At 43.6% G+C, this 26,768-nt stretch overlaps 1 protein-coding gene across 1 annotated transcript; it reads right to left on the reverse strand.

Moving 5' to 3' along the window:
- Positions 1 to 19,651: 19,651 nt before the first annotated feature.
- Positions 19,652 to 26,310, reverse strand: CTLA4 (cytotoxic T-lymphocyte associated protein 4). The gene is made up of 4 exons (XM_019938896.3): positions 26,125 to 26,310; positions 22,664 to 23,011; positions 22,098 to 22,207; positions 19,652 to 20,852 (listed from the first exon to the last, which is right to left on the reverse strand). The coding sequence occupies exons 1-4, from the start codon at positions 26,231 to 26,233 to the stop codon at positions 20,748 to 20,750; spliced, it is 672 nt and encodes a 223-aa protein (XP_019794455.1). The 5' UTR covers positions 26,234 to 26,310; the 3' UTR covers positions 19,652 to 20,747.
- Positions 26,311 to 26,768: the final 458 nt, after the last annotated feature.

The raw sequence follows: 26,768 nt of genomic DNA on the forward strand, positions 1-26,768 counted from the left end.
TCTATCAAGTTTTCTTTCCCCCCCGCCCCCAGGGTAAAAAGTACAGAGAAAATAAACCTATAACTCTCTTTTGCTTTACTAATAAATGTGCTCCATTAAAGAGGACTTGGAAAACAGTGTTGGTCCCAAATCCCAGGGGTTTTCATTGTAGCCAGTGAGAGACAGTCTGATGAGGAAAGACATATAGAAGAGGCTGAGTCCACAACCCTTCACGGGAAGGGAGTTATGTGCAGTCTCTGCTTTCGACAGTCTAAGTCCAGCATGTTCGCTTCCTGAGTCCACACCAGTTCTGAAAGGGACAACAGGAGGTATCTGATTCTTGACCAGCAAAGTTCAGATGATGGGCGAGGGGCGTGGCGTTTTCTGCCAGAAAGACAAACATGTTCATTAACAAAGGTGGCCAAGAAGACCTTGGGTCATCAGGTATTTGGAGGGATATAGGAAAAGGCTGTTCAGGAAAAGGAAATTGAGGCAATATATCCCTGTGTCCGCATGAGACAGGGATGCTTTTCCCACAGCCAATGTCCTCGTGTATCATGGTTCGGAACACAAAGCATTCTAGGTACTAGGGCGAATGTAACCACTGTGATCTGGTTCCTCCTCTTGGCAGACTACTCTCATTTTAGGGAACTTGCTTACACTGGAAATATGGAGGCTTTCTACTCACATTCTGTAGAAATGGTGTGAAAAGCGTGGATCACATCCTCAGCTAAGCCAGAGCCCTGATCAGAAAAGGGGTGGTCCCTGGAGCAGAGGGACCAGAAAGCAGTATGAGAGTCCCCAGCCTCAGTGACCCAGAGCAAAGACACAGGGTCTCAGAAAGTTCACCTGGCTCCAAAGTGACTAACTGTGTCCGTCCCAGTTCTTGCTGAGCAATCTCCAAATTCCTGAGTCTTCCTGATTCATAGCCATCAGCCTTTCCCTGACCAGTACTTTTTTTTTTTTTTTTTTTTTTTTGTCCTGGATTCCCTCTGAGTTTGAGTGCCCATTCCTTAGTTCTCAGCATCTTTCTTTGGATAAGTCCCATTTCTAAAGCCTAATAAACCAGAATCGTGGTGCCCCACTTGACCCTATCACATCACAATAGATCACTGAAAGAATTCTTTATGTTCAGTGTTTCTGGTGCTGTGAAATGAGATTGTTATCTTTTCCTCAGTCATCCAAGTTCACATTTGAAAATGAATTCCTTTAAGAGGGATTCTGGAAGCAGAGGAAAAAACACAGAAGTATTTCCCTGCCCTAGTTTTATTCCACAATTGGCCATGACAAGCAATATTCAGTTGCACATAGCAGCTTGTTCTCATTGAGCCCTTTATCTGTGGTTCTTAACCCTGGCTACACATTAGAATCACCAGGGGAGCTTTTGAAAAACGAATGGCTGTGTCCCAGCCCTGGTGGTTCTGATTCAAATGATTTGAGCTGGAACCCAAGCAACGATAGTTTTTAAAAGATCCCCCGAGATGATGATTGTAATGAACAGCTCAGGCTGAGAACCACTGCTAACTTCATGAACAGTGCCTGACTGTAGCCATTTTTACGACTCAGAATTCTATGTTCATCTCAGAGGAAAGTGGCTCAGAGGAGATATTTCCTTGGTTCATGAGTTGCTCTTGCCTGTCATGTACATTTTCTTCATAATTGACTTAGACATGCCATGACTCATTTCAAAAGTCAAAAAAGCCCAAATTCCATTTTAGGTAGATCTGAACAATTACAGCAGTCTTCATGCTCTTGCATTTGAAAAGCGCATTCGACTTGACAGATCATTTTCTTGACAGTATCTCATTCCATCCTCACCACAGTCCTAGGGTAAACCAGTCAGATGTTAGTCTCCCATTTTAAAGAAGAGGAAATCAATACCTAAGGAGAGGGAGTGATTTGCTCAGGATCACACTGAAGGAAAATGGCAGAACTGGGTCTAGAACCAGGTCTCGTATCTCAATCTGGTCTTCTTTGCACCCCCAAGGCTGCCTACAGTCAAGTTTTGCCTACCCAATCCTATTGGCCCGGTATTAAGACCTGCATTTATTTGCCACCTAAAGTGCTTTCTTTTTTTTTGTTTTTTTGCGGTACGCGGGCCTCTCACTGTTATGGCCTCTCCCGTTGCGGAGCACAGGCTCCGGACGCGCAGGCTCAGCGGCCATGGCTCACGGGCCCAGCCGCTCCGCGGCACGTGGGATCTTCCCGGACCGGGGCACGAACCCGTGTCCCCTGCATCGGCAGGCGGACTCTCAACCACTGCGCCACCAGGGAAGCCCCTAAAGTGCTTTCTTAATCCCAAGGTGCCTGTGAATCACCTGGGGGTCTTATTAAAAATGCAAAATCTGAGTCACTGGGTTTGGGGTGGGGACGAAGGGTCCGCGTTTCTAACCTGCTCCCAGTGGCACCGATGCTGCTGGGAACGATACTTTGAGTAGCAAAGTCATAACAAAATCACAACATACATTCCTTCAAATAATACTGAAGAAAATAATTAAACTGAGCTGCACTCCTCTACGGGATGCTCATGAGACAACACACATTTATTGAAGCAAATCATCCAGACCCTTAGCAGTTCTCTCTCTGGCTAGAATATGTGTTATTCTTTTGGCAGCCAAATCATCATTGTGCTCATGTCTGGAATCGTATCAACAGCTGGAGTTGCAGCAGCCACTGGCTCTAATTTCTCTTTCTCTTTCTCTCTCCCTCTCTCTCTCTGCTCTGCTCTGCTTCCAATTCTCAGGCCAGCAGGATAGGTCCACTGGGGCCAGAGGGCCATCTGGCTATGCAGCTGGCCTGGGCTTCTGAGTCTGAGAACACAATGATGATTCACTGCACGCCATCCAAGTCCTTAGATGACACCTTGGGTTCCTGGAAATAGACTACCAGGAAGAGTTATATTGACAAAGGGTTTTGTCTTGAAATCCACTCAGATGATATTTTATTGGCATTGATGGAGATGTTCTTTTTCAGTTTGTTCTTATCCCTAAAGTAACTGAATTGTTAAAGACCTTTGCGATACATAAGAATGTCCTGGAGAGCACAAAGAACAAGGACCCAAAGACTTAGGATTAGTTCTTTTCTTGCCATGGACTAGAAAACTTGGAGCAAATGTTATTAGCTTTCCATCCTTTAGAAAATTAAGTGATAAAACTATAGGCTCTCCAACAATCTTTCCTGGCACTAATACTCTTTGAGACAGTGGTTCTAATCTTCACAGAATAGTAGGAGAAATGATTGTAGAGAAATTTTCTCTCTCTTCCTTCTACTTACTCATTCCTCTCCCCCAAAGTCTTCCTACATTACGATTGCCCCACAGGCCATTTGATGATCGCCCGCTATACTACGGAGCCATCCCATATTAAACAGTCATTTGTAAGAATGACCCATTTGTATGTCATCCAATTTTAAAAGGTACCACTGAGCATGTGCGCGGAGAACCGCCCCCTCAATCCCCTGTGAGTTGGATTCTTTCCTCCTAGTCCCCTTCTCCTCTCCTTTTACATCCCCTGCCATTTTGATGAATGTGTACATTTACATTCATAGGGGTTTTAAAGAATAATATTTTGAAATAGTAATTTATTCCCTTTCACTTCTCTCTACTCCCCCCACCCCCCCCCCCCCAATGTTCTCATAACTCGCTTTTGCTCTTATTTGCCTCAAGGAAAGAATGTGCCAGAGAAAAAGGCAAAACTACTCCCACTGGGCTTTCTGCTTTTTTTTAAACAGAAGTCCTCAGGGTACGGGAGGCTCTCAAAGAAGCGTGAACTGAGGATTTCCCTCAGCCCTGAAAGAGACTCCCGCAGAGGTCGGGGGAGAGAGAGAGAGGTCAGAGAGCAGAGGGTACCTATGCCTCGTTCCCTGGAGACACCACCTGGAAAACGTCGACACCACAGAGAAGGCTGGGAATGGCTGTAGGGCACACACAGGCCAATGAGACCAGAAACAGCCTCATCCAAGACCCCCCTGCCCAAGCTGCACATGGCTGTGTCTGAGACCCACCGTACCCGAAGGGGGAAGAAGACAAAAAACAAAAAGAAAGAAAGAAGCTGGACAGGTGTGGAAAGACCTGATATCAGCCTACCCCAGTGTCTTAATATTGCACAAGGTCCAGAAGTGTGACACAATCCTGGGGAGAGATGGGGAAACCCCAGGAGGGACTGAGGTTAAGATTTCTTTCCACTAGCCTAGCAGAATGAAGCTTGCAGTCAGAAATCAAAATCTGAAATTGAGTTACTAAAATTAAGAAAATGAACTGAAATATATATTATCCCTCCCTAAAATTCATAACTGCTCTCCATCCAAAAAGTGTTGTGTTGCATTGCCTTGCACGATCAACTCCAGTAGGAATCGACACTTCAAAATACTAGGGAGTCTAAAATACAATTCATTCAGTATTCCTTGGGAGCTAAGCATCCTTGAAGTATCTGGAGCCATGCGTGGCATACAGCAGTCTCTATGAATACCGTCTGCTGGCTGACTGGTTGTCTGAATGACCCGCATATTTAATGAAACACTGAAACAACTCCCTTTCTTTATTTTAGTGTGCTAGTTTGAATAGCGAAAGGCAGAAAACTATTTGAATCAGTAAAATGTGACCTAAGACAGGGCCCTTAATAATAGCTTTTACCAGATCCCGTTTCCTCCGATTACTCCAGAGATCCAGCCTGCACGAATTCCATCCTTTCCACCAGAAAGCTGACCCTGGAAGGCAGACAGCTGCCGAACGTGCTTTTACAAGGACTGTGAAGGCATTAAGAGTTTTGAAGCTCCAGGACCACTGTGAAATCTGGGATGCTACGTTTTGAAGTGTGAAGTTCACCTCTGGCAGCTGTGCTATAACCAGACATGCCCGGGTGTTAACTGAAATTGAAAATAGCCTTTCAACAGCCCTAGGTCCTCATTATTTTCAACATTATAGTTCGTGCTGCTAAAAATATTCCTAAACCTCTCCCTTTTGATAATTTGGAAGGGGAGGTGTTATATTAAGAAATAGATGAATAATAACCACTTCCTACTGGAAGCACAGGATAAACCCTAGCGAAGGCATCAGGCTCCCTCCGAGAGGCAGCCGTATAGGATTCTGTTTGTTGCTGCAGAGGTCTCTCTCCCACTGGCTAAGACACACTTCAAACAACAGCTTCTGCATTTGTTCTCATCTGAAAGTGACATGATTTCACATCTCACTTTAACAGTGACTGCTCAAAAGTACTAACTTACCACCCACAAATCCTGTTTTGTTGCTTTCTTTCTCTTAAAAAAGATTTTTTTTTTAAACGGGGCTTGGAAATGTAAGTATATAAGAAAACAGGGAAGAGATATGATTTTAATGCTCAATCACAAATGGCGGGGTTGTGATCCTGGTTCTTATTTCAACGTCAATCTTACTCCTGATAAGAATGACTTCCTTACTGACCTTCCCTCCTTCCTTCCTTCCTTTTCCATCATAGTTCTATTTAGCTCACTGCCCAGATGATTTTACTGGGTACTGTACACATTAAACTCAAAGCAAAAAGAATGAAGTGGTAAGATCAATTTTTTTTTCTTTCTTTTTTTTTTGCGGTACGTGGGCCTCTCACTGTTGTGGCCTCTCCCGTTGCGGAGCACAGGCTCCGGACGCGCAGGCTCAGCAGCCATGGCTCACGGGCCCAGCCACTCAGCGGCATGTGGGATCCTCCCAGATTGGGGCACGAACCTGTGTCCCCTGCATTGGCAGGCGGACTCTCAACCACTGCGCCACCAGGGAAGCCTGATAAGATCAATTTTTACTATCCACATCTAGAAGAATGCCAAGGACTCTGCAGACACTAAATAACTGACAAGAATCTCATCTCTAAGTTTTCAAGACAGCGACTATAAAAGGAAAAACCACAGACCCAAGATTTTCTAACAAGTCAGAAACCTGAATCCAGGTTATAGGCAAGGATAGAAACATTCTCAGCCTACTTAGCCTAGATACTCTTCCACAAGCTTAGTTAGGTCACTTGAAATATTCCCCCTTCCCTAAACCCCACACAGTCACACAGGTCTTCACTGTCTTTGTGATGCCTGCTCCCCAATTCTAATCTATGGATGAAGGTAATAATAGTTCCTACCCCATCGTAGGAAGATAAACTAAATAATTCAACTTTAAGGGTCTAAAACAGTTTGGGTGCATAGCCAGCTCTAAATGTTTGTAATTATTATCCCTGAAGACTCTGAAGGGTGTTTCCTAAACAAACACAAAGTTATCACTTGCCAATGTTGTAGAAATACCATTTTCATTGGATGCATCCTGATAATTCTAGAACCTGTAGGTTAATTACGTAGTCTTTGTCAGTGTCTTCTCTTAGAGTGCTGAGTCCACCATCATTTTTCCTGAAGTTCCTTGGACAGGGCAGCCTTTGTGATCACCCACCTCAGAGTTTCCTTATCACACAGTCAATAAGACACTCAGAGGCATCATAACTGAATCTAAGCTTAGCCCCTTTGACCCAGAAGCCATCCCTCCATTCTCGGTCTGAGAAAGTCCTTTCTGCCAACCTACCAGCAACAGGAGAGAATGTTGATTCTGCAGCTGTACAGAGACAGTTCGGGGCTCTTCAACTAGATACATCATCAATGAGGGATGGCTGAAGAAGATTTTTCAGGTGTAACTCTGCTGGAGAAGCTGCACTGAGGAATCTCAGAGCATGGCTAAATCTCAACAACATTGACTAGTGTTCATCTCCTGTCCTCCCACTTTGCCCTCTTCTCAAGCACTAGGACTTGAAGCCAAACAGACTACCAAGGGTCATGACAGCATAACCCTATAGAAAGAAGGCTATAATTCCCAGTCAAAAGTTGTTAGGACAAACAGAAAATTTGTAAAATTGGGGCAGATATCACAGCTCCAGAGTTACTACAGAATCAAGCTATTACTCAAAAATGGCTGCTAAGACAATGAATGGATATCCCATAGGTTCCCAGTCGAGCTTTGCACAGGCTTCCAAGGGTTCCAGCCAACAGGCAGCCCAATCCAGTTTTTGACAAATGTTCAACAGTATTCTTTTTCCGTGACCTATCCCTCAGCCTTTCCTGATCTCGAAATCACAGCAGTTCACCTGATAGCTCTGGACTTGGACTAGATACAGTAGTTTAGGGCTGAATACATTTACTTAATTCTGGCTTCTTATGCAGCCGCAAATTACCGAATGATCTCCGCCTGCTCACTCCCCTCGACAGTCCTCACCCCACCAGCCCCCATCTTAGTTCTTCTCTTTCATCTCACAAAATCTCATGCCTTTGCTGCTTCTCTGTCCTTCCCAGATCTGTCTTAACTTAATGGCTGTGTGGAGGTAAATGATCAAGTTCTGTGCAAGCTTCAAGGGGAGATGCTACCAAGAATATGTTTGTGCCATGTGTTCTTATTAAGCATGACGTGTACTTGCCCTGGTAGCACTGTGTTAGGTACTCCAGGAGATACAGCAGAAATGCAAGGCATAGGCTTGACCTCAGGAAGCTTATGAATATTCACCTCCTCTAATAAACAGCACCTCCCACTCACTCTACTATGTTCTAAGAAAACAGTTAGTAAATTCCATGTGTGGAAAATGATGTTATGGTGTAATAGGGTGACAGTAAATGGATGCTAAATAAATTCCCTATATTCCCAACCCCAACCCAGCAAAAGCATTAAGTATCTCCAATAATAAGCGGGTCTTTGAATGAGAAAAGCCATCAAATCATATGATGGGATCATCAAAGGCATGTGTATACACAAATGAGTCAATGGCTTTTCTCTAAATCATGAATCTGAAGTCCTTTTGCTAATTCTTGATAAGCTGGCCGAGTTCAGGCTATGCGTCCTTTGAAAAAACTCACATCTGTTTCTTGTAATTCATTAAGTGGCAAAATGCCACTCTCCTGGTTCTGTGCACCTATTGTTTAACTCAGCTCTGTTTCCAGCAGTCTGAATTGTGTTCTTTCAAATGGACAATGTGTTTATTCAAGCAGCTGTAGCTGTTCTGTTATGAGAAGTGTGTCTTTGAAACAAACTTATAAAGTCTGGAAGGAAAAAAAACGCCCAGAAGAAAACAATTAAGTGTATATCATTTTTTCTTAATGCTCTTTGCCCCCTACCCAAATATTAAACACATCCTACTCCTCAGAATGTCTTTATGAAAGATGTAGTCACCAAAAGAGTAGTAGACTGTCCTGAGATTGAATCAAAGTGGATTAGCTTCTATTTCTTATTGTATCGATAGACCTTCTCAGGATACCTTGGCCCTTATGAAAATGCTTCTGCTCCTCTTATAATGCTAAAAATGGCAAAACAAATCCTCTAGCTCAAAGAAAATGAATATCTTCGTTATCATAATTTGTAGTAAAACAAATCACTCAAGGCACCATTGTGTAGTTCAGGGAGCCTAAGATTTTGAATGGCAGTATGGAAAGAAATCGGAGAGGACTTCCTGATGGAATATGTCAACAGAGATGAAGAGGACAGTGGGGTCCACCTGATAAGGATTCAACATGTGAAAACTTAATGACTGCTCTTGGGAGAAGAGACCTTATGACCTTTTGAGTCCCTCCAAGCTCTAGGTTTGAATGATTCCATAATAATAATGTGACTGCTTTTGAAAAGTATTGTGGTGACCAGATTGGCCAAGGAGATAACATGAAGGAAAATCTGAGTAATGAGTGAAGCTGCCTGTCAATCATAAAGGAATTCGATAGGTGAAACAGAAAGAGGTCTCGAGAAATGGTTGGCCACAGGGTGCAACACCTCATCACATTTCTTGCTGGTGAAACGCTCTTGCTTTGCTTAGAAGGGCTCGTTTGCTGAGCTTTCACAGATGTAGAAATATGGACTCAGCAGATTACAAAACCAATTGGCAGTTTCAATCATGTCACTTACAAGAAGAATTTGATAACCAATTCAGAAATGAATTGTGCTCCTTTCCTCTCTTGATTAGCACACCTCATCAAACCCATTCTGACTGTTCCAAGTGTGCGGTCTCAAGTCTAATTTGTTATGGAGCTTATGTACTGAATTCTTTCCAGAAAGCAAAGCTCTGAGGTCTGGGGGGTGGGGGGGAGGTAGGGAGGGAGGAGAAAAGGGCATCTATCAAAAAAAATCACATGACTTTCTTTTCATTCAATAATAAAGATTAATGTTCTAGCAAGAAGGAACTAGAACACAGCCCATGTTGTATAAATTTTACCTGCTTATTTTAAAACTTACAGGACAGCAACTATATTAACATTTATGTTCCTTATCAAATCTATCACAAAGTCAGTACCACAATAAAATGAAGCTGAAAATGATTGATCAAGTAAACCCTTCCTGTAAGAAGGTCTGGGCTAACATGAGCCTTTTTCTTAACTAAGTTAATTGACATCCTTCAACCTTGAACTTCTCGTCTCTAAGCCATGACCAGCTTGGCACTGCCTACTTCTTAGGGTAGTGATGATGATCAAAGGAAATACCATTTTCTTTGACTACTTGCATTTCAGCTATGTACATGAAAATGCTTTTAAAACAGGCATATGTTCCTCAAGTGGAAAGTGTTGAGAAAATTCAAGCCCGGAAAAGTTAAGTGGCTTGTGTAGAACTGGCAGGCTGATTAGTGATGGGTCTGGGACTCAGAGCTAGGAGTCTTTATTTACAGTCCAGCAGTATTTTCTCAGGAGATTCTGTCATCTTTCCAATTTCTCTTTGTGAACCAATTGTGAAACCAAGATAGCAATTTGAAAAGACATGCTTTAGAAATAAGCACTACACTCAGGTCTTCACCACCCAAAAGGAATGGAAAGAGTTTAACATCACAATGCGGAACAGATCTATTTGAAGAGTCCTCTTCTAACTAAAATGACTGAGTATTCTGCTTTGAAACTAATGTTTGAGAAACATGTGGACACAGTCCTAGGTGGTCCTTCTCTGGGTGACACACTCCTCCCCAAATCATCCACAAGGAGACGTGAATTTCTGCCTGCTCTTCTGCTACCCAAGGCCTCCTCTGGCATTGACCACAAGCCAGGTCTTCTTCCAGTCACTGGAGGAACTCTATTAATGTAGTCTTCTGCTTGAGGTTTCTTCTTTAAATGTGCAGAATTCTAGATTACAGCTTATTCTTATATCATTTCCTGGGAAGTAGGTTGCAGGTCTATACCTAGTAAATAAAGGCCCTACAAGCCTTTGAGGTTCCCTCTTATATTGGTCTTAGCTTCATTCAACTCCGTTGAATGATTATAGCCCCATTTTCATATTCAATCAGGCACTCATTCTTCTAGAGATACTTACTGAAAACCTACTCTGTGTCAGTAACTGTTCAGTGTCCAAGCCGTTAAAGTGGAAAGAATTGGGCAGAGTGAAAAGAATACATTCTCAAGACCCTGACACCACCAATGACAACACACCAATCCCTGTACATTGTAATTTATGTCCAGGATTACGCTCATAATTGGCCAAGATACAACTTGTTCTACATAGTTCATTTCCCCGACACAGGGACTTGAGATATCCCTTCATATGAATGATGACTGCTCCTGGATCTACCTTCAGGCTCTAGCAAAGGGAGGAAGGACAGAAGAAATTGATCTTTGTAGAAGTCGGTTACAATTTTCAATCTAACTCTGGGTTTCTTTTCTCTTAAGTTCAGCTCTTCTAAATTACTGAGCTGAATCAGATCACCACACCCTAGCCTAGTGTGTGCAGTGACAAGCAACTCCAGGGGACCGTCTTGTACTTCCTACAGATCACACGCTGTGTCTATCCCCCAGATTTACTCAATGTGAACAGCATCAGCACAGCTTACTCATCCTGGAGTTTTTTGCTTCTTTCTTTCTTTTTGCTGATGTAATTGTACACAGTCAGCCGTTTACCACCTGACATTTCTATAATTTTGTTTTTCCTCCCCAAGCACACCCCTCTACACTTGTTCTTCATTGAAATTCACCTTGTTTATATCTGAAAATCTCTGCAGCTTCTCAAGGTTGCTCTGAATTCTAATGCTAGCTCCATAGGCTTTCAGACCTAGAAGTGACCTTGGAGGTAGCGAGTCTGACCAGCCCCCTTCCACTATAGAGAAGGAAATGGGGATCCAGAGGCACAGAGGACATTTCCAAGGATCTGTGATTTATCAGTTAGGATCTCAGCACAAAGCAGAGTTCATCTCAGATGGTTCAACTGAAGAAACTTGAATAAAGGGGCTTCTTACAGAGGTGTGGACAGCGTTAAGGGCAAACAGTGGATGTCGAGATTCCTCAGCAACCAACAACCACAGAAATACTTTATTTTCCCTAGAGCTCAAGGAGAAGGGGCAAAAGTAGTGACCAGAGCTCAGTGAGGGCAGGAAATGAGGAGAAGCAGCCACCCAACCAGAGCTGAAGTCAGGGAAGGATGCAACTACTGCCCTGGATGCTGTGTTAAAGCAGGGATGACTGGAACAAATTCCCCAATCACTGTCTCTCCACGCCCATCTCCTGCTGGTGCCTTCCATCCATTGTGATTTCCAGAGGGCAAGGAAGGCAGGTGCTGTGGTCCATTCAGGTCAGCTTTCCCCACACAGAGCAGAGTAGGAGAGCATGCAGAGTAGATTTGCAGGAGAATAACTAGGGGATACAGTGAATTCAGTCACCCAAACTAATGCCCATGTCCATTTTAACCAGTATCAGTCTTATTTAAAAGGCTCTATCTGCCTAGCAAATATTTGCTGAAGGGGAAATGAAGGAAAGGTGCAAGAAAGGAAGGCAAACAGGAAAAATGTAGACCTGACCTGTGCCAGGCACCGTGCCAAGTACTATAAGGGGTCATGAAGAAATAATACAAGTATTCTGTAGTCATACAGTTACTATGTATATTGCTACACAACACAGTGTTCAGCTCATGCCAGGCCCATGCTAAGCACTTTATAAATACCAACTCATTCAATCTGCAACCTCGTCCTACAGAAGAGGAAACAGAGGCATAGAGTACGGGGCAGGATTAGCCCCAGGCCCCTTGCAGCAGAGGCCATGCTGAACTATTACCCCACACTGCCTCCAGGAAGTAAAAGTCCCTTGGGGAATTCATTTTGTATTTGGGGACACGGTAATATTAATGCCTGGGTACTTAATTATGAGCATTAAACAATAACAAATTACATAAGTACAAGACGGTGTAAGAATAAGTCTGGGGATGGAAGTTTAGCTGGGGCTAGAGCCATCAACAAAGAGACCAGGATGGCTCTTAAAGGGTGCTTAACCCAGAAATGGTTTCAGGCAACTGCAAACCCACTGGGGCAGAGCCAAGAGCAGAAAGAGGTCTCCTAGCTCCAAACAAGGGCTACTAGTCCATTTACCCTTGACAATTCACTTTTCAGGGCTCCACAGACGTTTCCTTGGAGACAGGCTTCCGAAGGACAGATCTAGTACCTCACTCCACAGGACAGGACCTTAGGGGGTCACCTTGGCCAGCCTCCTGCCCTCAGGCCAGGACATATTGATATGCTCTCTTGTCAAATGGATTAATTTTTTGCACTCATTTTCTTGATTCTGTGGAAAAGACAGTAACTTTTTTTTTTAAGGAACTGAACATAAACTTATAAATATATGCACAGGAAAACATTCCAACAATGGAATACAAGCAAAGTAAGACCAACCTTGTATATTACACATTTGTCTCTATTATCATCACTTTTGAATATAATTTAGACTCCGGGTAGATGGTACATTTGCTTTCTTAACCGTCTCTTAGAAACATGAAGTATTTAATAAGAATATTAACAGAGGTCCTTTTGTTCAAGGGCAAAGCATGTAATTTTCTTCTTATTTGCACATGAATTTTGACCTTGAAGAGACCAGACATCACATTTGGTTTTATGTTATTGCTGTGGGTTTTCCAGTTAGGTTTCTGTTATGTTCTGCAAAGAGAAAAACCAGCCCGTATCTAATTTAATACATCTATATTTCCACAGATGGTCACAGAATATTGTAGAGTCTAGTGGATAAAGATTTTGCTGCATGTTTTCAATTCATGACTTAAATTTGTGTTTCTACCACATTCTTTTTGTATTAAAAATTTCCATTGACTCTTTTGTTTCCAGAGAGCGAGATTATAAAATAATTCTCTCAGTTTCACTAGGCATAGTGATGTCTGATTTGAAAAAATTTATAGGTTAGGCAGCCAAGTTAGACAGCATGAGTACAGCTGTGACTGATGAAGCCAAAAGTGTTAAGAGAGTTGGAAAAAGCCAGATTCATCCAGACTAGTTTGATCCCAGTGTCTATAAAGCACCACACAAGAGGAAAGTTTCTGAGGGTGGAGTCCAGGATTCCGCTTCCCCTGATTATTTTCCTTCCCCACCAGTGATGTTCATGAGGCTCCAGCAGGCCTACCCCAAGCCAATCTGCAATATGACCCATCAGAATGCACTCTCCCTGGCTCTGAATCCAAGTGCACACATTAGAAGGAAAATCGTGCTAAACCTCCTTTCTATCACGTGCTCCTTGGAACACCAGGGCTGAGTGCTCCAGGAAGCCCACAAAGCAAATCTAGTTCCTCTTTCACATGACAGCCCTTCATGTCTTGAACACAGCTCTCATGCCCTTCCTAAATCATCTCCTCAAGCTCAAATTACAAACACCGTGAACACTCAAATCGGCACAAGCCCGGTCCAGGGTGCTCAGCTGCGCACAGGCTTAAGGCTCTCCATTCAGCAGTTCTTTTGTGGTGCTCCCCCATAATCAGCTTTCACCCCTGCACAGTGCCCAGCCTGTCCCACACACATACCTGCCTCCAGCACCACCCATCCCGAGCGGAACCATTGCCTTTCATATTCATTCCTGGCAGGGAAGGGTTTTTTTCCGGTGGTTCCCACACTTTGACTTTTGGTAGGAATTACGTCTACATGGCTACCTCAGTCACAGTCTCAGCTGGATGGTCCCCTGCTTCTGACCTGGGCTTCTCTCAATCTTCTATGTGACCTGTGGCATTGGGTCTTGCTTGATAATTTTGTTCACAGAATATTGGTCTACTTCATTTGCCATTTGGGGGGAACTCCAGGCTTCTGTCTTTTGTTTTCTTTCTTTTGTTCTCCTCAAAGGGACTCATTGATATTTTCCAGCACCCCTCAGCCCCAACTCAGAGACTCTCCCTTCTCTTTACCCCCATCCCCCAAACTCACCTTCTATTCCAAGCTGATTATTATCCTTTTAGAAACTAGCCCCATTCCAGGGGTCACAGGTATACATGCAAGGTCACTCCCACTGACTTCCACTGGTCATTACTTTCTTTTACCTCCAGCCTGTTTTGAACGGGAATGACCCCAATTTACAAGGAGCATGCTATGGTTATGCAAGAATCGAATCTTCCCATTGGCTGTATTACTGGTTTCATTTTCCCCATTTTTGAGTGAGAAGTTCTAATACCCAAGGCCAGCCAGCAACATTGCTGCATGGACTTCAGTGCCAGTGACTGGGAAAGCAGCTACTATGTAAACTGTGGACTGCCACCCATGGTCCACTTTTACATGTCTTCGATTTCCTGTTTTCCTCATTCTCTGGTGACAATTCTCAGCTGCTGGAGCTAATCTCATAATGAACACCTTCAAAAACCCTTTTAAAACACTTGTTTTGAAATAGTTATTCAAAATAAGAAAATTTGCTTCACCCCCATGTGTAACCCCCATGTGTAACCCCCAAGAATATTTGCTTAACCCCCCATGTGTAACCCCTCATGTGTAACCCCCATGAAACACGCTTTGCTTCTCTAGCACTTTGGTCCCCATTCACTTTCCATTTTACCCTTTTCCTTTTGCAGATAGACCCCCAGAATTCAGACATGGTCATCTGAAAAGAGCCTGAGCTTTGGAATTCAACATCAGTTCTAATCCTGACTCTGCCACTTACTAGCTGTGTGAGATTGGCAAGTAATAAAACCCCCTAAAACCTCAGCTTCCTCAACTGTAAAATGCGGGTGCTGTCAGTATCTCTTCTCCAGGGATCTTGTGAGGATTACTTTAGCTAATTTACACCCATGCAGTGTTGAAGCCTTCATGAGTTGGTTTCCTTTCCCTCTTCAATCCAAATAAGGAGCTCATGAACTGTATCCAGCATGGCGGCTTCCTCAATAGGAAAGCAACACTAGAGAATGCTAGTCTTCATTCACAAATCCAAGCTTCCTGTCCTTATAGTCATGGTTAAGGATAACTTTGATGTGCCAGGGGCAAACAGATGCTCACGGGAGACTAAAGACTATGTCTGACTTGCAGTTAACTGCAAGGAAGGAAAGCAAGGCTCGTGTTCAATGCATTAAAGAAAATAACAATGTGAGGACTACAGAACAAACTAAAATGTTGTCAAGATGAAGCAAGAAGAAAAAGGCAATGTCCTCAGAAAAGTGTAATTCGTGAGACATCACTTTCATTGCATTCTAAAATTTGAAGTCACCTCCTGATATATATTTCCTACAGTTTCTCCCAGAGAGAGCCTCCTCTTTTTGTTCAAATAGATAATATCACTTTGGGTGACTAATATCATGTTTTTAAAGCAAGGTTGGTTGCTATGGTAACCTGATAGCATGTGATATAAAAAAAAGAACATGTATCGTTTCACTGGGTTGTTCCATGACTTCCAGCAGAATTGAGAAGCTTTCTCAGGGCACCGTAGGCTTTGCTGACAGAAGGTTGGCAGCAGTTGTTTCGTCTTCTCTTCTGCTGCATCCTTCTGCCGGACTGCTGAGAATCACCCGAGACCCTCTTGCTAGGGCCCCGGAAGGTTAAGGCAGAGATAGAAACGATGGAGCCAACATCAGGCAGGAAAGAGTAGTAATGGTAACACTGAGACTTAACAGAGCAGCTGGGGTGGAGGTGAGAGGAAAAACAGGTTTGCTAGAGGTAGCCTGGGGTGATGGCAGTGATGTTCCAGAAGCAGCCTAAAAAGGACAGTCCCTGAGCAGAAAGGCTCAAAGTGTCACCCACAGCACAGCCCTGATGTGAAAATCTACAGACCTGTCTTCTCAGACTTTGTTACCTTGGACAAGTTTCCTAATGTCTCTGAGGCTCGTTTTCTTCTAAAACGTGAAAACAATTTCCAAGGTCCTTTCTCCAGTCCTAGTCATCTGTGATGGTAGGATCCTGTGTTAGACCAGGGCATCTGAGAGTAAGATCTCAGAGACTCACTGAAGAATTAAAATCCCTCAGGCCCTGCCTCAGATCTTATAAACGAGAAGCTCTGGATCTGAGGCACCTCAATCCACATTTTTTCCAAATGTTCCAGATAATTATTGTGCACAATCAGTGTAAGAACAGCTGTAATAGAGTGCACCCAGGAAAGCAAAGATTTCCAAGAAGGGTCTGAATGTCAGACTCCTCACCGTATAGAACAAAGTGAGTTGACTTCTAAGAAAAAAATGTAATAGATAAGTAACTGCCACCTTTGTAGGACCCATTAGCCCCCGGCGATACTGAGCATCCTTCCAACATGTGCCCGGGAGTGAGAACAGGAGATTGTGTTAGTACTGAAGCAGCAGCCCCGGTCTCAGGCTGTTCCTGCCCAGAAACTCCTGGGGAGGGGTCTCCAGAACACTTTTTATTCACACCATATTAAGGTACAAAGTTTCCTGCTGATAAGGTTGTCAGATCAAACACAGGGCATCCTGTTTTTGGGTTTTGGGGTTTTTTGTTTTTTTTTCTTTTGGCTGAATCTGGCAAACCTACCTATTAACTCCTATCCCAGCCTGTAGACAAGGACACATACAAGAGGAAGTAAAGAACCTTTCCTCCGTCTCCACCAATAGGATGTGTTATGTTTCTGGTCTGAACAAAGAAAATTGACCTGAGCTGAGAAAAACAAATTTATAAAATAAAACAAGGTCTCTAAGCCGCCTAAATCATCGCTCTAACCAGGGGCAAAAGAGAAGTAAAACAATAGAAATAGCTTTCCAGAGAAAGCCAGCTTCTCCTTCACTTTGAGAACTCCAAAAACAATAACTTAAGTGTCTAAATTCTTAACCTTCCCAACTGGCTTTGCTCCAATTAACAGCACAGTGACATCAACAGTTTGCAAGTTTCGGTCCCAAGTAAAGTAAGTGTGTATCAACTGTGGAGACAAAAGAAGGTACAGACTCAGTATAAAAATATAGTCAGTTTTAGCAGCAACCCACAGTTCAAAATACAGAGAATAAAAATGAGAATTCATCTCCCTCCCCCCAACAAAAATATTGGAAGATTAGATTGAGATAAAAGTAGAATGCGTGGGGCAAGGGAGCCAGAGGGAGCTCACATTCCAGTCTTAAAGGTTTAAGCTGAGAAACAGATTGACCTACACATAATTCTCTTGGTCAAAGAGGAAGGAGATTAGGCTTGAAGCATTAGAACTTCTCACTCAAAAATGGGGAAAATGGAAACCAGTAATACAGCCAATGGGAAGATACAACCATAGCATGCTCCTTGTAAATTGGGGTCATTCCCCATTCAAAACAGCCATGTTCTGCATAGAAGACATGTCCCTCTCATTGTCCCAGATGTCCTAGTTCCCCAACTCTCCAATACACTTGTTTGAGCATCTATTGTGTGCCTAAAGTTGTGGTGATGCCTATTTTGGAGAAGTTTCCATCCAAGCTAAGGAGAAAAGACATAGGCATCTGAAATTATTAGACGAAACTGAATATAGCTGCAAAACAGAAGAGAAAAATCCATGTAGGCTTGAAGTGTCAGCACATCCGATGGACGAGGCAGAATTTGAAATGAGTGTTTATGGATGCAAAAATGAGGGATAAAGATATTTGGGGGTGATGAATAGGGAAACAGGAAGTGGCAGAAATGAGAGTACCATATTGGAATAAGGGAGATGAGCAGAGGTATGTGCTGGGAACTGGTAAGAGTTGGGGTTGACCCAGGCAACCCCTGGTAGCTCTCTCTTGCTCCTCTTGTCTCCACATTCCTACCTGAGACTAGTGGTTCCGGGAGGAGGGGCACAGTGGACCCCTCCCCTCTCAGCCACGGTGGACCAAGCCTCATTTGATGATGACTGGAGTCTTGGGGCTTCCCCAAGACCTTGATCCCAGAGATGGTGATGGTGATGAAGGCTGGAAGGCCATAAAGCCATTGGTCCCCTGGTTTGAGGGCTATGCATCTCTCTGAGTATTGCAGATAATGGATCTACCCTCATAAACAAGTTAGGGATTAGAAAAGGCTTTCCTTTGGTCCCCAGACACCCCTACCCCATATTTGCTTTCCACCCTTTCAGGTCACAGTCTTTCTTGCCTATTTCTTCTATCACAGGAGAAACTCTTTGGAGCCAAAGAGTATTGTATTAATATGTCTTCAAAATTGAGACTGAGTGAAGTAGGCAATGCTTAACTCAATGAATAGCTAATGGTAGAATTTCAGATAATAGTAGAGGAGATATTAAGCTTATGTAAAGTAGTCCATTGTCTAATGGTGTCTGAAAGATGCCCGAGAGATCCCTTGCCTAAGGCCCTCTGTCATTTAGATCTTCCATCAACTATGGAGAAGAATGATCTCTCTAAAGACATTTGGAGGAGCAGAAATGGTATCAGACTATCTGTTGGGCCTCATAAACTGTGTGTTTCTTCATGGCTTCCAACCAAAGACCAAGAAATCAAGAGAAACAGTCTTCTGCATAGTAGGAATTTATTCTAGGTAAGTGCCATTACCATATTTGGAAGACCTATTCCTTTTTATTTAACACATCTTTCTGGAATGCTCACTATGTGCTCTCTCATTTGTTTGTTAGCACTTGCTTGCAAAAAAAGAGAGAGTTTTAGTGAGCAAGAAAGAGAGCTGCCTAAACAGCGATCCTCAAAACCTGAGGGGTCTAAGAAGAACTGAGGAGGCTGTTGGGAGAGCAAACTCCTGACCCCATCGCCCAAAGGTTCTGATCCAGTGCATCTGAGGTTAAGCACTTGAATCAGCCTTTTTAGGAAGTGACCCAGTTGATTCAATTATAGGTGATCCCTGGCCACCCTGAGAATCGTTGCACAGAACAACAACAGGATATGGAGGTCAAGAATGAGAAACCTTAAATGGAAACCAAGCAGGCTGAGGCTACATACTGGTTAACCAAGAATCACAGAGGGGATGTGTTCCTCACATTTGTGAAAGAGTCCCTCTGGAAGCTGCAAGGGAAAGCTCCGTTTACCACAGAAGCAGAGCAGAATGGCTGCAAGGACCACGGTTGACAACACTGGAGTTGCCATGGCAACTGTAATCAGTGCTCGAGTAGAGCTGGGAAAGGTCTGGGTGAGAAAGAGGGGGTAAAGAACCTGTGCTAAAGAGGAGGCTGTGTGATTTATCAAGGGCTGCTGTAGCTGTGGTAGATCGCTTCATATCCCAAACATTGGGGAAGCAATCAAAAGGACAGAGGATGAATTCCTTCCAAGAATGGCTTGCAGGTAAAGGGCTGATTCATGAAGCATTATTTGCCCTTTGGGGTTTTCTCTGGACGCGCAGCCTCGGTGACCATGGCTCACGGGCCCAGCCGCTCCGTGACATGTGAGATCCTCCCGGACCGGGGCACGAACCCGTGTCCTCTGCATCGGCAGGCGGACTCTCAACCACTGCGCCACCAGGGAAGCCCCACTTTTGGGTTTTTTCGATTTGTTCTCAGTATTCCTAATATTGGAGACTCAACCAACTGCTAAATGAATCAATCAAAAATAAACTCAAACAATACTCACATATAAGGAATGTCAAAAACAATTCTGGAAAACGACCACCACAGATTTTTATTTAATTAAAAATATTATACATGTTGTTGCATTTTCACGGAAAATATCAAGTTAAAAAACACCAACAGTGTTAGTTTTCAGAGACCCTCGCATCCTGTTCTGCCATCTGCTGCTTTTTTCTGTCTGTGGCATTAACCATGTGTAAGGAATTGGGGCCCCCATGGAACTGGAGCTTCCTTGAGGTTCATACCCACAAGACTCCTGAAATGAGCCATTTTCTCGACGATGATGGTGCTCTATCAAGTTAACTCAGATACCACCAGCTTTAGCTTCCTTGCAAACCAGTGGAAGGAGTTGGCATAAAAGCCCAAAGCCCATGTCAACACCAACTCAGCCCAGCATGTCTGCAAGAATGAGCTATGACCTTATCCAGTTTCCAAGCCAGTTGGCAAGTGACCTTGTACTCTACCTGGTGTATTAGTGTCCTGAGTCTCTCCACAAAACTTCCCCTGAACCCATGGTGGGAAGACACTGCCATATAGTGTTTATACTCAAACTACCAGCAAATACACAAAAGCACATGTGGCCCCCATGCACAATACTATCAAATAAAAAATACATATTGGTACAATACAACCTTTGGAATCACTGGCTGAAATATAGCCATGTGAGTATTTTTTAAGTCTTTATGTAATTATATATTTGTTAAGAAAAATAACAACAGCATAAAAATTTTACTTGAAAACATCATTTCAGCTATAAACTTCTCACAGGTAAATACAAGATGTATACAATACCATCCTCGCTCTTAATTCTTCCTTTGCTTTCTTGGGACTGTACCATTCCCTAACTCATGTCTTGACTCCACATTGTAATGCTGCATCCCAATATTGCTCCCAAGTGAGGGTTTTACTAAAATTGGATCAGATGTGACAGAACCAGCCCGGCTCTGTTTTTCTGCTCCTTTGTTTTAAATTGTAGTACGCTTAATTTGGGTTCTGCATCCTGCTTTATATTAAAGAGAGATGAATCCCCCAAAATATACAAACAAACAAAAATAGCTGGATAGCAAAAAGTTAGAATTGCCTCAGCTCTTACAAATTGGAACATAGTCTTTTTTCTTCATAATGGTCTCTCAATTGATGGGAATGAAATAAGGCTGAAATTGCTTTTCACATTCTGGCTCAGTTGGGGGCATTTTCACATAGACCCCTGTAGTAAGAGGGCTTCTTTTCTTTAGCTGCCAAACATTAAAAGAAACAGTAATTAGTATCGAGGAATACAGAAGCCACTTCTAACTATAATAGGATTCAACAAATATTGGGTTCCTACCCCACTGAAAAATAGATGTTCACAACATACAGAATTATAAGCCCCAGGAGATTTTCTTGATTCAGCCATTAAAATTCATTTCGGGTAAATAACTCTGTGCTATTGACTTAAGATAGAAATCATTTTCCCTGACTGGGAGATAGCAGAAAGAAACTTCAAGAAAGCTTTAGAAAGAACACCCAAAATGCCTATGATAATTGACTGGGTCTTGTTTGTGAGGGGATGAGCTGGATAAGATAATAAACTTCAATTATTCTCTTTGGGAGCAGTATGTCTCATCTCTACTCCTCACATACTCTTTATTACTTTTTTTCTCGGTCCACATTAGTTCCCAGTTTTTATCACCTCAGTAAATTGAGGTCTAGTCTACTAGTTAGTGTGGCACTTTGTAGCAAATGAGGTAGAAAGAAGCTACAGCGACAGAACAGACCGAGTAGAGGATCCTGGAATACAGTGTAGGGGCGCGGGAGGGAGAGAGGGAGGGAGTGAGGGAGTGGAAGAGAAGGGGAGGGAGAGAGGAAGGTGAGGGAGAGGTTTGTGAATGGCAAAGCCAGCCTCAGGCAAAGGAGGTTGCAAGCGACTGTCAGAAATCTTGACAGAAGTCCGGATTCCATACCTCTGCTTCTTCTACAACAACTGTAGTAAATGAAAACTGGGTTCTCATTTACTGGGCTGGAGAAGAGCATGAGGTTTGCCAGTCGAGCAGAATGGGTAACAGGGCGCCCTGGGCATGTGTTACGTGGATGCCTACAGCTTGGTCAAGGAAGGCTCAAGTAGAGGGACATTAACCACCCCTGCGGTCTTCTCCAGCAGCATTTTGCCCAACCTAATGTTTCAGGGTTATTAACTTAAGTACAATTGTCATGAAGATAAAGAGCAAAACAGCTGTCCCGTGTTGTTCAGCTACTCAAAATGAAACCCTATGCAAAATCACACAAACATTCAATGTCAAACACACTCATATAAAATATTAGTCATCCTGAAACCTCAAAGGCCAATGCCAAGGGTTCTAGTGTGTTCTTCACCACTGTCCTTCCTCTTCTTCATTTATCGCTTCATCTCAAGAAAACGCGACTCAACAGCATCATTTGGCCAGTTGTTATCACTAAAGGTATTCTGACCAAGGATGGCGCGTTAGCAGCACGGCACTCACCATTTTGCTCAAAGAAACAGCTGTGATGAGGAAGCTGTAGAAAAACAACCCTGAACTAACTGCTGCCAGGATCCAGAGGAGGAAATCAGAATCCGGGCATGGTTCTGGATCTGCAACAGAGAAGAAAGCAGAATTTCCCTGAGATGCTTTCTAAATTCTAGGGCGGTACTCCCCCAACTGGTGAGAGAAGGAAAAAGTTCAAGCTTCCAGACCTTGATGTCCACCCCTAATTGGAATCGCTGGACCCCAAGTAAGTCTGACTGTTGGGGCTACTTTGCCAAGAGTTTCAGATCAAAGGCCAAGACCAAATTTCATGCTGGGTATCACTCCAGTGTGAGTGCCCCAACCTGCCGGGAGGAAACACACCTTCTCCAGCTCCTTTTATTTTATAAACAGAATGCCGTTTGCCTCGCCACCCATACTGAGTAGGACTCATGCAGTATGCCAGAGAACTCTTAAAGAGAATTCCCACAATCCTAAACATGAACGACCTGAAATCAAGGAGCAAAACTGTTTGCACACAGAGAAGAGACAGCAATGCAAAAGGCGTCGTCAATGATGCTCACCAATGACGTAAATTTGGGTTCCATTGCCCATGCCCACATAGTAGGGCGGCGGGTACATGAGCTCCACCTTGCAGATGTAGAGCCCGGAGTCCGTGGCCCTCAGCCCTTGGATGGTGAGGTTCACTTTGTTCCCACTGGAGGTGCCAGTGCAAGTGGAATCCTCCAGGAAGGTCAGCTCATCTTCCACCATGTAGGTCGCGGCGCAGACTTCGTTCAGCTGGCCGCCTGCCTTCCGCAACACCGTCACCCGGACCTCGGCGGCTTTGCCTGACGACCCATATTCACAGACGAAGCTGGCAACACCCCGACTGCTGGCCAGCACCACTGCGGGCTGGGCCACGTGCACCCCTAAAGCAGGAAAACCAAAGGGAACTCAGTGAACTCATGCTTGCCCATGACCAGGTCCAGGCAAAAGCCTCAGGCCGGGCAAAGTTGATCTTTGATGACCCCCTCCAGTTTCACCTGTCAGCCTTTCTCTCCCCCCATCAACAAACTCATCACCCTCCCCTACCCCTTTCCTTCTCCACCCACCCCAGCACCCCCTCCATCTCGCCACTGTCTTCCGGTTACTCTCCATGAAGGTGCTTCCTTATTGGAAAACAGTGCCTTGACGGCAGTTGTCTGTGGCATGAAGAACACTGATGTGACAAAGAGAAGGGCTGGCTCTACCGTGAAATAGGTGATTTGGGGAAAGCCATGCCTCCCCCGTGGACTTCATTTTTCCCTCACATGCAAAAGAGGGGATTAGATCAGATGACATCAGAGTGCCTTCCCACTCTGGTATTCTAAGGTTATGATAGAGCTGTGGGACCTATAAGAGTAGTAGGGGAAAGTTTGGAGGCTGAGGTATAGAGTCTTGCTTTATCCCTCAAAGTATACCTTAATAACCTCTACCCACATTGATCTGGCCCTGGACCTCAATCGCCCACGAGGAGCTGAGTCTTGGCCCATGGTGCCGGCCACCCCCTTCCCTGCATTATCACCAGAGAATGAGGGATGCTGCTTGATGAAGGAAGCCACCGAGCCGAGGGCACCGGGTCATTTCCTCTGTAGGCTGAGGCAACCCTGCTGTTCACTTCTATGGGCTTCCCCTGCCACTGTCATCACCTCTTCCACCGCCCTCTCTCCTTCACTCGAACACCTTGTGTTCCTTTGTTCTTTTCCCTCTGGCTTCTACAGGAGAAGGGAGGCCAGCTCTCCATACAAAAGGGCTCACATCGTCTAAAAAATAGTGGCTTCATGACAAATTACTTTCCTGTAACTAACTGGGCCCCTCTCTAGTCAATCAATCACACAAGTGACACTCAAAACTTGAATTGAACCATGTCACTCATTCTGTTCAAACCCTTTCATGCCTTATATACCGCTGATTACAAAAACAAATACCTTTCACTGTGTCTCCATAAGCTGATCCTATCTTACCACTCCAATCTGAGCTTCCAGGACACCTCTTCCTGTGCATAAATCACTTTATTCTGAAAACATTAGTCCTTTCCCCCAGGCACCTGTAGTAGGCAACCTGTGCCCTTAGAAGAGAGAATAACACGGCAGCAGCCATTGCCATGGTTAATCCAGCAGCCTTGGTTGGCTAGACAGTAGTTTTCTTTCCCAACCCTCATTTCTGTCTATCAGAGATGCCCTCTGAGCCTCCTTTGTACTATTATAACTCCACCGCAGTACTTAATCAAATTCAGCCCTGTATTAAAGGTTTTTTGTGCATTAATCATTATATCCTGCCCATTTGTTGTGTTGACTCTAAGCTTAAAGAAGACCAAGTTTCCTGCCCTCCGCCGAGGCAAGCTCCCAATTATCACCACTAAATCTGGTTACACAATTTTCCAATATCCACCATGGGAGGATCCCAGTTACAGGTTGAGATAAATTTTCTTAAAAGTAAATTTGATTATTTCTCTGGTATTTAACTGTACATGTTCAAAACATGTAAAATAAGAAAATGTGTATGAATATTTCTTATACAGTAAAAATTAATAATCAAATATCTTTTGAGCACCTACTTTGTATAAACCACTTGGTTTTTCAACCGAGAAGCTCTAGAGGGAGAGAAGGTTGAAATTCACCTTCTGGTAAAACAGTCACCATTTCACACCATTGTAACAGACCAAGTATCAACCTCTAAAGAGCTTTATTTCATCTGAAAACTGGGGAATCTGCACCTAAAGTCCAGAGATAAGTCAGGAGGCAATTAAGTATCTTATCCCAAACAGACCTATGGCTCTTTCTTTCTTTCATTCTTTTGTTCTTTCTTCCTTTCTTTTTTTCATTTATTTTTGTTTGTTTGTTTTACTACTTCAAATTGCTTTCATTTTTTTAAATAATTAGCTAACTATAGAGTTGATTAAGAGGACCCTAAAACCCTGCATTGAGTAAAGAATGCTGAAAGTTTAAACAAGCAGGCTAACCCGTTTATAAAAGTGGATCAGAGGACCTTAAAACCTTGAATTGGGTAGGAAAGAAACTTCCCATAATTTGCCTAAATCAGTGTTCTTCAAAAAGGGAAATTTTTTTTTTTTACATCTTTATTGGAGTATAATTGCTTTACAATGGTGTGCTAGTTTCTGCTTTATAACAAAGTGAATCAGTTATACATATACATATGTTCCCATATCTCTTCCCTCTTGCGTCTCCCTCCCTCCCACCCTCCCTATCCCACCCCTCCAGGCGGTCACAAAGCACCGAGCTGATCTCCCTGTGCTATGCGACTGCTTCCCACTAGCTATCTATTTTACGTTTGGTAGCGTATATATGTCCATGCCACTCTCTCATTTTGTCCCAGCTTACCCTTCCCCCTCCCTATATCCTCAAGTCCGTTCTCTAGTAGGTCTGTGTCTTTATTCCCATCTTACCCCTAGGGTCTTCATGACATATTTTTTTTCTTAAATTCCATATATATGTGTTAGCATACGGTATTTGTCTTTCTCTTTCTGACTTAAGATGTGGCACACATATACAATGGAATATTACTCAGCCATAAAAAGAAATGAAATTGAGCTATTTGTAATGAGGTGGATGGACCTAGAGTCTGTCATCCAGAGTGAAGTAAGTCAGAAAAAGGGAAATCTTGAGCTAACCATGATTCCAAGCCCAAATGGATTTAGGATGGTGGGTATCTTTGCTCTCTTAAATCACTTAACTTTGCAGTATTTTCTTCTCATCTTATAGAAGTGTCTGAAATTGCTCATGTCTCCCAGACCAACTCACATGTATTCATTAAGCTCCCACTCCATGCCCAGCAAACTGCTAAGAGCTGTGTCTCTGCTGATTCGCTGCTGTCGGCTGTCCCCTGCCTGCCTTGGAATACAGAGCTGCCCACGCCAGGAGATTGGAGTCTCACCTTTAGCTTCTGGATTTGCTATAAATCACTGCCCTTGACTGCTAAAAGGAATGAAACCCAGGTGGGAGAAACACCTCCTCCACCTCCATGCTCCAATAGCCTCACTCACCTTTAGAGAAAACGGGGATGAAGAGAAGAGAAAACAGGGCAGTACAGGGCCAGGTCCCAGAAGCCAGGTCCAGCCGAGCCCCATGACTCTGGAAGCCAAAGCAAGCCATGGCTTTATGGGAGCGGTGTTCAGGTCTTCAGGAAGCAGAGCGAAAACTTTCAGGATCCTGAAGCTTTGAAATGTGTTTGAACCCACACAGAATCAAGGACTTTATATAGCAGGCTTTGATCCCAGGTATGTACTACACATGTGCACACACAGAAGGCACCTGAATTTCTAGCCTTTTTGTTTTGGTTTTACGAGAAAGGAAGCCGTGGGTTTAGCTGTTACGTCGAAAAGATAACCTCAAATACTCAAAGTAAAACTGAACAAAACAAGCCAATCCATGGATGGAAAATGCACTCAATTTGAAACTGAAGCTTCTTGTTCATTTTGAGGATAAGTGGAGACTTGGAGAATTTCCTGGAGTGCAGGAGTCCCCCTAAGTCCCAGTTTTATCCAATTGTCTAGGCATATTTTATGACCCAATTTATTTCATTGACACGCGCCCCCCACCCCCAACAAAAACCTGCTAAGTTGCTGGCTCTCTGAGCCCTTGTGCTAAAGACAGAATTAGTCTGGGCATCATTAATGAAGGCTTTGCA

Source organism: Tursiops truncatus, chromosome 7, assembly GCF_011762595.2.
Source record: "Tursiops truncatus isolate mTurTru1 chromosome 7, mTurTru1.mat.Y, whole genome shotgun sequence".
Taxonomy (NCBI): Eukaryota; Metazoa; Chordata; class Mammalia; order Artiodactyla; family Delphinidae; genus Tursiops; species Tursiops truncatus.